At 40.0% G+C, this 13,644-nt stretch overlaps 2 protein-coding genes across 4 annotated transcripts in view; one reads left to right on the forward strand and one right to left on the reverse strand.

Annotated features, from left to right (window-relative positions):
* The window catches only part of kif2a (kinesin family member 2a), a 119,475-nt gene that overhangs the window by 71,832 nt on the left and 33,999 nt on the right, over positions 1-13,644 (forward strand). For both annotated transcript variants that reach the window (XM_072252583.1, XM_072252584.1), the window contains exons 10-11: positions 10,062-10,152; positions 13,531-13,594. In XM_072252583.1, the coding sequence (XP_072108684.1) occupies positions 10,062-10,152; positions 13,531-13,594 (155 nt within the window). The remainder of the gene's footprint in view (positions 1-10,061; positions 10,153-13,530; positions 13,595-13,644) is intronic.
* Positions 7,696-13,644, reverse strand: part of dimt1l (DIM1 dimethyladenosine transferase 1-like (S. cerevisiae)) — a 68,423-nt gene continuing 62,474 nt past the window's right edge. The window contains exon 12 of one of the 2 annotated variants that reach the window (XM_072252585.1): positions 7,696-8,113. In XM_072252585.1, coding sequence (XP_072108686.1) covers positions 7,954-8,113 — 160 coding nt within the window. In that variant the 3' untranslated portion in view covers positions 7,696-7,953. The remainder of the gene's footprint in view (positions 8,114-13,644) is intronic. The other variant, XR_011885344.1, reaches the window with a different exon arrangement.

Genomic DNA, 13,644 nt, shown 5'->3' on the forward strand with positions numbered 1-13,644 from the left:
GGGTCTTTATTCTTTGGAGCGTAGAAGGTTGAGGGGGGACTTGATAGAGGTATTTAAAATTATGAGGGGGATAGATAGAGTTGACATGGATAGGCTTTTTCCATTGAGAGTAGGGGAGATTCAAACAAGAGGACATGAATTGAGAGTTAAAGGGCAAAAGTTTAGGGGTAACATGAGGGGGAACTACTTTGCTCAGAGTGGTAGCTGTGTGGAATGAGCTTCCAGTAGAAGTGGTTGAGGCAGGTTCGATGTTGTCATTTAAAGTTAAATTGGATAGCTATATGGACAGGAAAGGAATGGAGGGTTATGGGCTGAGTGCAGGTCGGTGGGACTAGGTGAGAGTAAGAGTTCGGCACGGACTAGAAGGGCCGAGATGGCCTGTTTCCGTGCTGTAATTGTTACATGGTTATACAGTTGGAAGTGGAGACAGGTTCAATGGAGGGAGGTCTGTTTTCTCACAATTTATTGTAATTTCTTGCAGTCTTGGATAGAACAATTGCTGCACCTAGCTGTGATGCATCCTAATGGGTTGCTTTCTGTGGTGCATTTGTAAGGGAAAAAATTGTTGAGGGTCATTGGAGGATTCTTTAGTCTTTTAAGGAAATAATAGGGTGCTGATATGGTTTCTTGGCCAAGGCATCACTGTGACTAGATGAGGAGAAATTATTGGTGATGTTTACACATAGGCACTTGATGGTCTGTGCCATTTCTACTGTATCTATTCCGTTGATACAAATAAGGGTGAATGCTCTGTCCCACAACCTGGTTAATGATCAGATCTTTTATTTTGTTGATATTGAAGGGACAAGTTGTTGTGTTGATACCATGACATTACACTATAAAAAGTACATTTAAGCCCTCTTGAAGCACTAACATTCCTCAGCATTCGTAAGAGGCTCATGTAGGTACCAACGACATGGGTAGGAAGAGTGACAAGGTTCTGCAAAGTGAGTTTGAAGTTTGGTACCAAGTTAAAGGTATGCAAGATTGCTACCCATGCCACGTGCTAATGAGACCAGAAATAGGAAGATCGTGCAGTTTAACATGTTGCTAAAGAGTTGATGTAGAAGGGAAGGGGTCAGATTTTTGGATCATTGGGCTCCCTTCTAGAGGAGGTGGGGACCTGCACAGTAGAGACAGCAGCTGAACTGGAGGGGGACTAATATCTAATGGGAAGGTTTGCTAGTGCTGCACAGAGAGGGGTTTAAATTAGAGTTGCAGGAGGATGGGAACTAGAGTACCAGAACAGATAGTAGAGACATGTTGTTAAGACATCAGACAAAGTCAAGAATCAAAAGGTTGAGCATGGTGTGACTAATGTTCTCAGCTGCGTATATTTCAATGCAAGAAGTATTGTAGGAAAGGCAGATGAGCTCAGGACATAGATCAACACGTGGAATTATATTGTAGCTATTAGGGAGACTTAGTTGCAGGAGGGGCAGGACTAGCAGCTCAATATTCCAAGGTTCCGTGACACAACTGGAGGGATTAAAGAGGAGGTGAGGTGTTACTAGACAGGGAAAATATCATGGCAGTACTCAGTCAGTAAAGACTGGAGAACATGTCTAGTGAGGCTTTGTGGGTGGAAATGAGAAATAAAGGTATGATCACAGTAATAGGGCTATATTATGGACCACATAACAGTCTGCGGGATTTAGAGGAACAAATTTGCAGATAAATCGCAGACTGTTGCAGAAACATAAGATGATTTTTAACTTTTCACATATTGACTGGGACTCCCATAAGTCAATTTGTAAAAGGACTAGATGGGATAGAGTTTGTCAAATGTTCTTAGGAACGTTTCCTTAATTAGTACATAGAAATCCCAACAAGAAACTGCGATACTTGGTCTCCTATTAGGGATTGAGGCACAGCAGTTCACAAAAGTTTGCGTAGGGAAACACTTTGCATCTAATGATCATAATGCCATTTGTTTCAAAGTAAATATAGAAAAATGATAGGTCTGGTCTGCAGCAACATAAATGGTGAAGGAGAAATGGGGGTGGGGTGGGGGGCATTACCAGAAGTTTGACAAATCAATGTTCATACTATCAGGTTGGAGTGTACCCAAATGGAATATAAGGTGTTGTTCCTCCAACCTAAGTGTGGCCTCATCACGACATGCTTCCAGCATCTGCAGATTCTGTCTTGTTTCTGGTCTGCAGGTTGAGATTCTGAATTGGAGAATGGCCAATTCTGATGGTATCAGAAAGGATCTGACAAATGTGGAATGGGACAGGTTGTTTTATGGCAAAGATGGACTTGGTAAGTGGGTGGCCTTCAAAAGTGAAATTTTGAGATTACAAAGCTTGTATGTGCCTGTCAGAATAAAAGGTAAATATAACAGTTGTAGGGAACCTTGGTTTTCAAGAGATATTGAGGCCCTGGTTAAGAAAAAAAAGATGGTATAGGCAGGTAGGATCAAATGAGGTGCTTGTGGAATTTAATAAATGTAAAAGAACACTCAAGAAAGAAATCAGGAGGGCTAAAAGAAGGCATGAGGTTGCCCAGCAGACAAGGTGAAGGAGAATCCTAAGGGATTCTACAGGCATGGTAAGTGCTAAAGGATTGCAAGGGACAAAATTTGTCATCTGGAAGATCAGAATAGTAATCTATACGTGGAGCCAAGAAAGATGGGGATATCTTAAATAGATTTTTTGTATCTGTATTTACTTGGGAGATGGACGCAGAATCTATAGAAGTTAGGAAGTGCAGCAGTGAGGTCATGAACTTTATACGGATTATAGAGGAGGGGGTGTTTGTCTTGAGGCAAGTTAAGGTGGAAAAATCACCATGGCCTGAGGTGTTCCCTCAGACCCATGTGGGATGCAAATACAGAAATTGCTGGGGCCCCAGCAGAAATATTTAAATCATCCTTAATGACAGTTGAGGTGTGGGGGGATTGGAGGATAGCTAATGTTTTTCCATTGTTTAAGAAAGACTTTAAAAATAAACCAGGAAATTACAGGCCAGTGAGCCTGACATTAATAGTGGGAAACTTATTGGAAGGTATTCTAAGGGACCGGATATCTGAGTACGTGGATAGACGGACTGATTCTGGATAGTCAGTATGGCTTTGTGTGTGGTAGGTCATGTCTAACCAATCCAGAGTTTTTCAAGAATGTTACCAGGAAAGTTAATGAAAGCAAGGCAATGGATGTTGTCTACATGGACTTTAGCAAGGAGTTTGACAAGGTCCCACATAGGTTGGTCAAGAAGGTTCAGTCACTTGGCATTCAAGATGAGGTAGTAAATTGGATTAGACATTGGCTTTGTGGGAGAAGCCCGAGAGTGGTAATAGACAGTTGCCTCTCTGACTGGAGACCTGTGTCTGGTGGTGTGCCGCAGGGATCAGTGCTGGGTCCGATAGTGTTTGTCATCTATATCAACAATGATAATGTAATTAACTGAATCAGCATATTTGTGGATGACACCAAGATTGTGGCTTGCAGTAGGATCTGGACCAGCTGGAAAAATAGTAGATGGAATTTAATACAAACAAGTGTGTGGTGTCGCCCTTAGGGAGGACCAACCACAGCAGATTTTACACAGTGACTCAAAGGGCACTAAGGAGTGTGATAGAAGAAATGGATCTGGGAATACAGGTCCATAATTCATTGAAAATGGAGGCACAGGTAGATATGGTTGTAAAGAAAGCTTCTGGGCTATTGGCCTTCGTAAGTTAAAGTATTGAGTGTAGGAGATGGGATGTTATGTTGAAGTTATGTAAGACATTGATGAGGGGTAATTTGGAGTAGTGTGCAGTTTTGGTCATCTACCTGCAGTAAAGATGTAAATAAGGTTGAAAGAGTACAGAGGAAATTTACAAGGATGTTGCTGGGGCTGGAGGACCTTAGTTGTAAGGAAAGACTGAAGAGTTAGGACTTTATTCCTTGAACATAGAAGATTTAAGGGGAGATTTGATCAAGGTACAGATGCAAGAAAATGTTTATGAATCTTTAGCAATTACCTGGTTTTCTGCATTAATTGCTCATAAAGTGTGGTTTGAGCTTCATCTAAGACATGATAATAGACAAAATCTGCCTAAATTAATAACACACAAACAATTGTACTTCTTGTCAATACTGACTACACCATTTAAACAATCACAGTCTAGTTTCAGAAAAGTATGAGAACCTCTGGGGTAATGCCTTCAACAAAAGTTATTTGGGGTCAGGTGCTTCAGTCAATAAGATAAGATTGGAGGTGTGGGTTGTAGAGGTGCCCGGCCATATTTTTTTTTAAAGAAGGGCACAGTTTACTGACAGAGCCTGCTCTTCTCAAGAAATACCTGTATATGTACACCACGCCTTGATCAAAACTACTTTCAGAGGAGCTTAGAAGAAGAATTTTAGAGATGCATGAAGCTGGGAAAGGCTACAAAAGCATTTCTAAAGACCTTAGTGTTCGTCAGTTCAGGGTAAGAGAAGTTGTCTGCAAATGGAGGAAATCCGGTACTGTTGGAACTCACCCTAGGAATTGGCATCCTGCAAAGATCAGAACAAGTGGCAGAACGTGCAATGCTGAAGGTGGTGAAAAAGAACCCAAGGGTATCAGCAAAAGACCTGCAGAAATCTCTAGGCCATGCTAACGTCTCTGTTCACATATTCACTATGAGAAAACACTGAACAAGAATAGTGTTCATGAAGGACAGCATGGAGGGAAACCACTGCTCTCCAAAAAAAAAAAATTGCTGTAAGGCTCAAGTTTGCAAAAGACCACCTGGATGTTCCACAACGTTTCTGGGGCACTGTTCTGTGGACAGATGAGACAGAAGTTGAGCAACAGCAACCAAATGCTGGAGGAACTTGGCAGGCCAGGCAGCATCTATGGAAAAGAGTACAGTTGATGCTTCAGGCTGAAACCCTTTGGCAAGACTGGAGAAAAAAAGCTGAGGAGTTGATTTAAAAGGTGGGGGGAGGAGAGAGAAACACAAGGTGATAAAGTGAAACCTGGAGGTGGGGGGGGGTTAAGATGAAGTAAACAGTTGGGAAGTTGATCAGTGAAAGAGACAGAAGGCCATGGAAGAAAGAAGGGGGAGGAGCACCAGAGGGATGCGGTGGATGGGCATGGAGATAAGGTGAGAGAGGGGAAATGGGTGGGAAATGGTGAAGGGAGGGTGGGGGGCCATTACTCAAGTTCGAGAAATCATGCCATCAGATTGGCGACTACCCAAACAGAATATAAGGTGGTGTTCCTCCAGCCTAAGTGTCACCTCATCATGACAGTCCTGCCGAAGGGTTTCAGCCTGAAACTTCGACTGTACTCTCTGCCATTGATGCTGCCTGGCCTGCTGAGTTCCTCCAGCATTTTGTGTGTGTTCCTCGGATTTCCAGCATTTGCAGATTTTCTTTTGTTTTGAGACAAAAGTTGAATTTCTGGCAGAAATACACACCACTATGTTTGGAGGGAAAAGGGCACTGCACACAAACACCAAAACCTCGTCGCAGCTGTGAAGCATGGTGGAACAAGCATCATGGCTTGGGGCTGCTCTGCTCCCTCAGGTCCTGGACAGCTTTTAATCGTTGAGGGAAGAATGAATTCAAAATTGTCTCTAGACATTTCATAGAATGCCAGGGTAGCGGTCCGTCACCTGAAACTTAATAGGAATCAGATGATGCAACAAGACAATGATCCGAAACACAAGATCAACAATAGAATGGTTTAAAAAGAAGGAAGTTTGTGTTTTGGAATGGCCAAGTCAGAGTCCAGACCTTAAACCAATTGAGATGCTATGGCATGTCCTGAAGAGGGCTGTTCATGCAAGGTATTCCAGAAATATTAATAAACAAACAGTTTTCTGTGGAGGAATGGTCTAAGATTCCTCCTCGTTGTTGTGCAAGTCTGATCAGTATCTACAGGAAACATTTGGTGGAGGTTATTGCTGCTAAAGGACGTTGTACCAGTTTCTAAATACAGTGTTCATGTACATTTTCCAGCCTGGACTGTGAATGATTTAAACAATGTGTTCAATAAAGATGTGAAAATTACAATTTGCTTGTGTGTTATTAGTTTTAGCAGAATGTGTTTGTCTATTGTTGTGACTTCGATTAAGACTAGAGCACATTTTATAAGTAATTAAGGCAGAAAACTGGGTAATTTCAAAAGGTTCACATACTTTTACTTGCAACTGTATATAAAATTAAGAGGGGTATAGATAGGCTTTCGATCGCTGAAATTGGGTGGGACTACATCTAGAGGTAATGGATTAAGGGTGAAAGGTGAATAGTTTAAGGGGAATGTGAGGGAAAATGCCTTCACTCAGAGTCAAGAATGTGTGGAACGGGCTGCCAGTGCAAGTGGTGCATGAAAGCTTGATTTCAACATTTTAAAAAAGTTTGGATAGGTACATTGATGGGAGGGGTATGGGTGGTTGTGGTTGTGCAGGTTGATGGGACTGGGCAGTTTAAATAGTTTGTCATGGACTAGATGGACAGAAAGGCCTGTTTCTGTGCTGTACTTTTCTTTGATGCTATTACTCTAACATTCCCATATACCCTCTTGTAACACTGAGGGCCAGACCATAGCACAGCAAGCAATACTTCACAGTGACAGTAAACTGGATTTATTCCTGATATTCAGGTTTGCGTGTGGATTTATCATGTTCCCTTTGTCATCAGGTAGGATTTTTCTGTGTATTAATGGCTTCCTCTGCATTCCTAAGATGTACAGTATTAGAAGAAATTTGAACAATTTTAGAATCACATGAGATCCATTCCAGAACCTCATCTCTCCCTTAAGTTACAATTTTTCTTTTCTGGTCTTAAATCGCTTAACAGTTCAGAAACATTTTTAACTTCAACATTTTTAAACCATAGTGCAATTTTATTTATGCTTTTGTGTTGCTCCACAGCTCTCAGAATGCATCAACATACGTATTTTCTTTAGGACTCATGACCATTTTGGTGCTATTTTACTTAATGTTCCAAAATCATATAATTATATCATCAAGGCTGCAGTTGATGCCCATTTCTAATCATTAAGATTAGAATGCACAGCTCTTCCTGAACTGCTATGTAGTGGTGATGCACTATTCTTTATAAGCAATTTATACTCCATTCTCTTTACTCCATTCTCATGTGATGGAGGATAATTACTAGATTATCATGTTCCTACATTGTTATATTGTGTTTTTATGTGGTTAAGATTATAGGGAAGAGGATATGTTGACTAACCTCATTTGCAAGGGAGCAGAAGAAAAGCACTCAAAAAGAGAGGCAAAAAGAATGTTGGAAGTGCTTAGTAGCTCAGGTGCATCAGTTAGGTACAGGAACAGCTGATGTTTGGGTCAATGTCAGAAGGGGAGGCTTAAAGCCAGCAAGAACTGGGTCATAGGAAAAGTACTATGATTTTTTATTTGATAAAGCAGATAAAGTACAGGTACATGGCTCCTACACCATCTTTTATTGGTTCAATTTAATGTCAGAGAATATATATAGCACCCTTCCTCTTCACAGACATCCATGAAACAGAGTGAAAAAACCTTAAAGAATAAATGACAGAGAAACGTTAGAACCCCAAAGCTTCCTTCCCCTTCCATGCGACAGCAAAAGCATCCTGTCCCCTCCCCCTCTCCCCACTTACTCCAACAAAAGCATCACTCTCCCCCCTACTCCCCACCATGCAAAAGAAAGCCCCCAGAGACCAAGATCTGGAGTCCAACAAAAACTACTGTTCATCCCAACACTTCAACATCTCAACAGGCCCTCTCTTGCACTGAAGAGGAGAGAGAGATATTGCTCTTCCCACAGCGAGACAGGAGGCCAACAGCTTGCTGTTTTGACGTTACAGTCTGCAGCGTCACTTATTGGAGGTCCCCTGGCTTGAGAATCGTCTCTCACCATTGATAGAGACTGCTCGGTGCAGAGGCCTTTGACAGCAGCTCCCACTGTCTCGATGTTTCGATCTCCGGTGATGCATCAGTAGGCAACATCAACGAAGAACCAGTCATCCTCAGCGCCACACCTCAAAGGTCCATGTCTTCCACTCTGCTTCTGGAGATCCCAAAATGCCAGGTTGCTTGGCGAGTTCTGAAGAGCGAGATCCCACCACTTGTGAAGAACATACTTTGGGTGCAGCTGTAAATCCTGGACTCCGACAGGACCTCGGTTGTCTTGAAAAGGAGAGACATGAGAATAAATTTAAACTGTTTCGCAGAGAACCAGAAGAAGTCACCCAGGTCTGCAAAACCCTCTGGCACTATCTTTTGCTCCTCTCACAAATTTTCATGTAACTTGTTCATTTCTTGTCCCAAGCATTTTTTGTTTTTGTTTTTCACTATTTCTTTGTGTTACCAAACTTACATACTCTTTTCCCCTTTCTCTAAGGTTATTTACCATCTCATTTTACAGTATTTCAGTTTTCAGTGAACAGTACCATTCTGGTAGAATTTGAAAAAATCATTGAGGTTACTTCTGTGATCCTCTCCACAGAAAATATCTAACCTATTTGCAGGGAAAGCTGGGGATTGCTTTAATACAGATTCAGATAACTTAAGATAGGACTCTTTCTCTTCCAACAAAGCCTAGGCTTTTGAATATTTCCAGCCTTTATTATTTTTATTTTAGATTTCAAACATGTGCCTTTTTCTTTGATTTGAGTGTCGGTAGAGTCTTGGGCAAAAATATTACAATAGGAAACTTGTTTTGACTATGGAAACAAACATCTCAAATTCTAAAGGCAATAAATTTCTTGAAGGTATTTTAGACTATTCGGGAAAGATTTCTGAAACAATGTATTTTTAAGCCATTAGAAACATGTATAGGAATTAGTATTCAATAATGAATTGTAAAGAATTATCTAAAACTAAAGAATGTTTGTAACATACTTGAATTCTGCATTTGTGAGGTAGAAAAATGAATCATAAACTATCAGAGAAAATAGAAAGAAATTATTTGCTATGGTAGTTAAAAGCAGGAGAGATAACCTTGAAGTTAGAACAAGTCTATTCTAAAATGAAGCACTGCAAGCAGTGGAAATCTGGAGTGCATAATTCAGACAATTGTTGAAACCCATTAATTTGAAAATTCCATATCTAAGGATCTTGGGTCTTCATTAGGTAATGTTATTAAACAATATTGGGTACTGCAGATAAATGGAATTAAGGCATAAATGAACCGTCATTTAGTTTAGTAAGAGGACCAGCACTAATGACTGAGTGGGGCAGTCGTGTTCCTGAAGGAAAAGTGAGAAATGTTTTCGGTAATGACAGAGGCAAAAAAAAAGTCTGAAAAATTTGCAAATTGAAGGTGCAGAGTAAATTGATCCCAGCAGGTAATGTATTTTGTTTCAGTTTTGAAAAAGCTAGAGGAGATCTTGGGTGTGCCAGACTATAATTGGACTTGTATTTTAAGTTTTATTCAGTGTTTTCATTTTTTTTGTAAAGTACATCAATTGTACTGTCATTGGATTGCAACAAAAATTAGAAAATGTTCTAAAATGGCTTGTAACCATCAGTATAGGATAATTTATTGTTCACATGTTATGTTATTGTCATGTAAAGTTTGTGTGTGGAACTGACTAATGTATGCGTATTTATGCTCCTGTTACTTGTGGCCTTAACTTCTCCAATGTACTTAAATTTGGTTTTATGGAGAATTGCCTCTTCCATTCTACATAGTGTATTGGCCATATTCAACTTTTCATCCATCACCCTGTTTTAAAGTGCTGATGCTTGTTGTCAGTTCTGTATTCAATCCTCACCATTTATAAAACTATTACAAAACAAAATATATTACTTCTACATTACAAGATTATTTTATAAAACTGCTTATGTAATATCTCTTAGAATTAAAGTGATATCCCTAGAATCCTTCCAGCTGTGGTATCTTGTTCCAGCAGCTGTCCATGACTATAACCACTGGAATTCCCTCCTTCATCTGTCCCTCTTTTTTTCAAGGCACGTTTTTAAAAATAAGCAACTAATTTCTTTGACCGTCGCCCTAGGTAGATCATTATCAACCATTGTATGAAAAAGTTTCTACAATGAAGATTGAGACACTGTTGTTGATAAACTGAAGAATTTTTGACTGCACACTTGTAATTTTATTTTTGGTCTTTAGGTTTACAGCTAGACCTCTGGTAGAAACAATATTTGATAGAGGAATGGCAACTTGCTTTGCTTATGGTCAGACTGGAAGTGGAAAGACCCATGTAAGTAATCCATTTTTTCCCCTACAGTTTTAAAATAATTGCATGGTTCAGTTGCATAGGAGAAATAAAAATCTAATTAGATCCTGGAGGAATGTGCTTATCTTTTATCTTCGTATTCAATGTGAATTTATTTTACTTGGCTATTCTGCAGTACTGGATTCAGCAACGTTGCACATCTTATGAGTGATGTTACCTTTCATTATCTGTTAGTGTTTCTCTTCTGTTTCTTCATCTTCATTTGTAAAGATCCAGTTATTTATTTCCCTTCCTAATTACCCTTGGGTATTGGTGAGCATTGTCCTAAACCACTGCAGTCCTTCATGTGAAAGTGTTTTCAAAGAGCTAATTAATAGTGAGTTGCCTGTTTTGGATAAGCAATGTATTTCTTGGTTGGGAAGGGAGGACTTGAAAGGGAACCTCCTAGGTGTTGGTACTCCCCCCATGTGTCTACTACTCTCATCTTTCTCAGTGGTAGAGATCACAGGTTTGAGTGGTCGCGTGGAGTAGTCAAGGTGAGTAATTGCAGTGCATTTTGTAAGTGTTGTACAGCTAGTGAAAGTTATACTTTCAGCCAAACAGGCCCTTTTGCTCTGGATGGTGCCAAGATTCTTAAGAGCGTTTGGAACCACACTCGTATAAGCAGGTATACAGTGATCCAACCCACTTGTAGATGCTAGAAAGGTTGCTGAGTTTGGAGGTCGAAGACCCTGGGTTGACATGTCTGGAAGTCAGCTGCCCGACGACTGAGAGTCCAGGCGAAGGGTGGGAGAATCCAGGGCCAAGGAATCTGGAGGTGGCCTGTGCTGGAGTTGGAGGCCTGTCTGTGTGCGAGTGGATGGAAGGTGGGAAAGGGGCTTGTTTTGCTGTTTCATTTTGTTTTGTTACTGTTGCTGTGGTTGCTTGTGTTGCTTTGCTGAACGTTGTGGGCTTGCTGTGTTAGCGATGGAATGTGTAGCAATACTTGCAGGCTGCCCAAGAAGAACATCCCTAGGTTGTATTGGTTGTTAATGCAAAATAAGCATTTCACTGCATTTTTGGATGTATATGTGATAAATAAATGAGTCTGAATCAACTCAGGTTATCCGGTTTTAGACCTTCTCTTCTAGCCATGGTGTTTGTGTGACAGTTCAGTTGAGTTTCTGGTCATTGGTGATCCCTTCAGGATATTGATGATGGAGCTTAGTGTTAGTAGTACCATTGAATGGTGCTTAGTCTCTGTCTCATTGAAGATGCTTATACTGTTGGAAATTTTCAAGTCGCATATGGTGCATCTCTGTGTTATGGCCAATCATGTATTGGAAAATCATCCTTGCAGAATTCAGAAATCACTATCAGAAATTTGAGATACAGAATAAAGTTGCCTCTTGCATAACTTTGTGGTGTTAAAAGTAAATAAACACTTCATTTCAACTTGTTCTTGAAAGTATGCATGCATCCTTCTGGGAAGGATGTGAATGGTTTGGAGAGGGTGCAGAATAAATGTATCTGCCTCGGTTAGAAAGCATATCCTATGAGGAGAGATTGTACGAACTTGGATTGTTTCCTGTGGAGGCTGAGGGAAGACCTGATAGAAGTTTATAAAATTATGGGAGGCATGGTTAAGAGTAGATGGTTGGCATATTTTTTTTCTCCAGGTCAAAATGTCTAATTCCAGAGGGCATGCGTTTAAGTGAGAGGAGGTAAGTTCAAAGATGCTGTGTGGGGCGAGTTTTTTACACAGAGAGTGGGGGTGCCTAGACTGTGCTGCCAGAGGTGGTACTGGAGACAAATAAGGAAAGGTTGCCATAGATGCTGCCTGGCAGGCTGAGTCCCTCCAGCATTTTATATATGTTAGTCTGGATTTGCAGCATCTGCAGAATCTCTTGTGTTCGTGTATGGCTTGTACTATTGTTCATTGCCTGTTTAGTTTCCTTGAAGGAAACTTTTTTTTTAATAAAAAATATTTCCTTAACCACTGATAATCAAATAAGTTGCAGACCAGCTGTCCATAAATATTTCCTCAATTTTCTTCAGAGGCATAATATTTCTCAAATTCTCACTTTAATGCTTTTTTCTTTACACTGCCTTAATAGTTTTGTAGTTGCCACAGGGGTTGGGAGAGGCAGGGAGAACACATGAATCTGAAGCCCATTGAGCAACAATTTGAACCTCATCCACATGCTGATGAAATCAAATTATAAAGACATTGCAATTTAGCATGATTGTAGAATGTCACACATGGGAAGAAAATCTAAACTGTATGCTCAATTAATTACGTGGGGTGATTGATAAGTTCATGGCCTAAGGTAGGAGGAGTCAATTTTAGAAATCTAGCACATTTATTTTTCAACATGGCCTCCTCCTACATTTACACACTTAGTCCAGTGGTCATGGAGCATACGGATCCTTTCTTTGCAGAAGTCGGCGTCTTGGACCTCCAGAAAGTGGTCTACAGCAGAGTTCGTGGCCTAAGGTAGAAGGAGATGAGTCATTAACTTCAAACTTTCTGCATAATGAGAGCTGTATAACTCATCTCCTTCTACGTTAGGCCACAAACATCAATCACCCCTGCTGTAGACCACTTTCTGGAGGCCCAAGACGCCGACTTCTACAAAGAAGGGATCCGTATGCTCCACGACCGCTGGACTACGTGTGTAAATGTAGGAGGGGAGTATGTTGAAAAATAAATGTGCTAGGTTTTCTAAAATTGTCTCCTTCTACCTTAGGCCATGAACTTATCAATCACCCCTCGTATGTGACAGGTTATGCATATTATGGAGCAACTAGGTAATATAACAAGATAAAGTCATTAAATAAGCCACATGCCTTTTTGGATCGTAAATAATGGGGCTTGGGGTTTGAGTGGAGTAATTATAAAACTTGATGCTAAAACACACTCAGACAGCAGTTTGATGCTTAGAAGTTGTGAAAGTCATAAACCATGTACATTTATGTGGATTATATTAGGTGTGGAAAAATAACAATTTTGAACAAGCTGGTAATAAAGTGACAACTTCCAGTAGAATCGAAAAGATAGCCAATTGAATAGAATATATTTTAAAAACATTATAAGGGGAGAAAGATTGTACTGTCATTACAGAAGATTTATTTTATATAAGAACATTATTTTTAAAAAGGACATTAATGACTGAGGAGCATATCGGTATGGGGATGCAAAATCTGAAACATTGCATCAAATTAAACAGCAATGCGGTAAGAGAATCTTGAATTTAAATAATGTAAACTGTAATAAAATTGTTGTCAGTCACTTCCACATGCATTTGTAGTAACTTCTCCCAAAGAAAAATGCTGCAATTTAGCATAGATTTCATTTCACAAATGTACCTTTGATGTTTAAATTCCTCTACCCAATTATTTTTTTTCTGATTTGGTTTTTAGACTATGGGTGGTGACTTCACTGGAAAAAATCAGGATTGTTCTAAGGGAATTTATGCATTAGCAGGTAAATATTTTAATGTAATTTTACATAAGTCATATACTTTAATGTCAAAG

This window comes from Mobula birostris, chromosome 3, assembly GCF_030028105.1.
Source record: "Mobula birostris isolate sMobBir1 chromosome 3, sMobBir1.hap1, whole genome shotgun sequence".
NCBI classification, from domain to species: Eukaryota; Metazoa; Chordata; class Chondrichthyes; order Myliobatiformes; family Myliobatidae; genus Mobula; species Mobula birostris.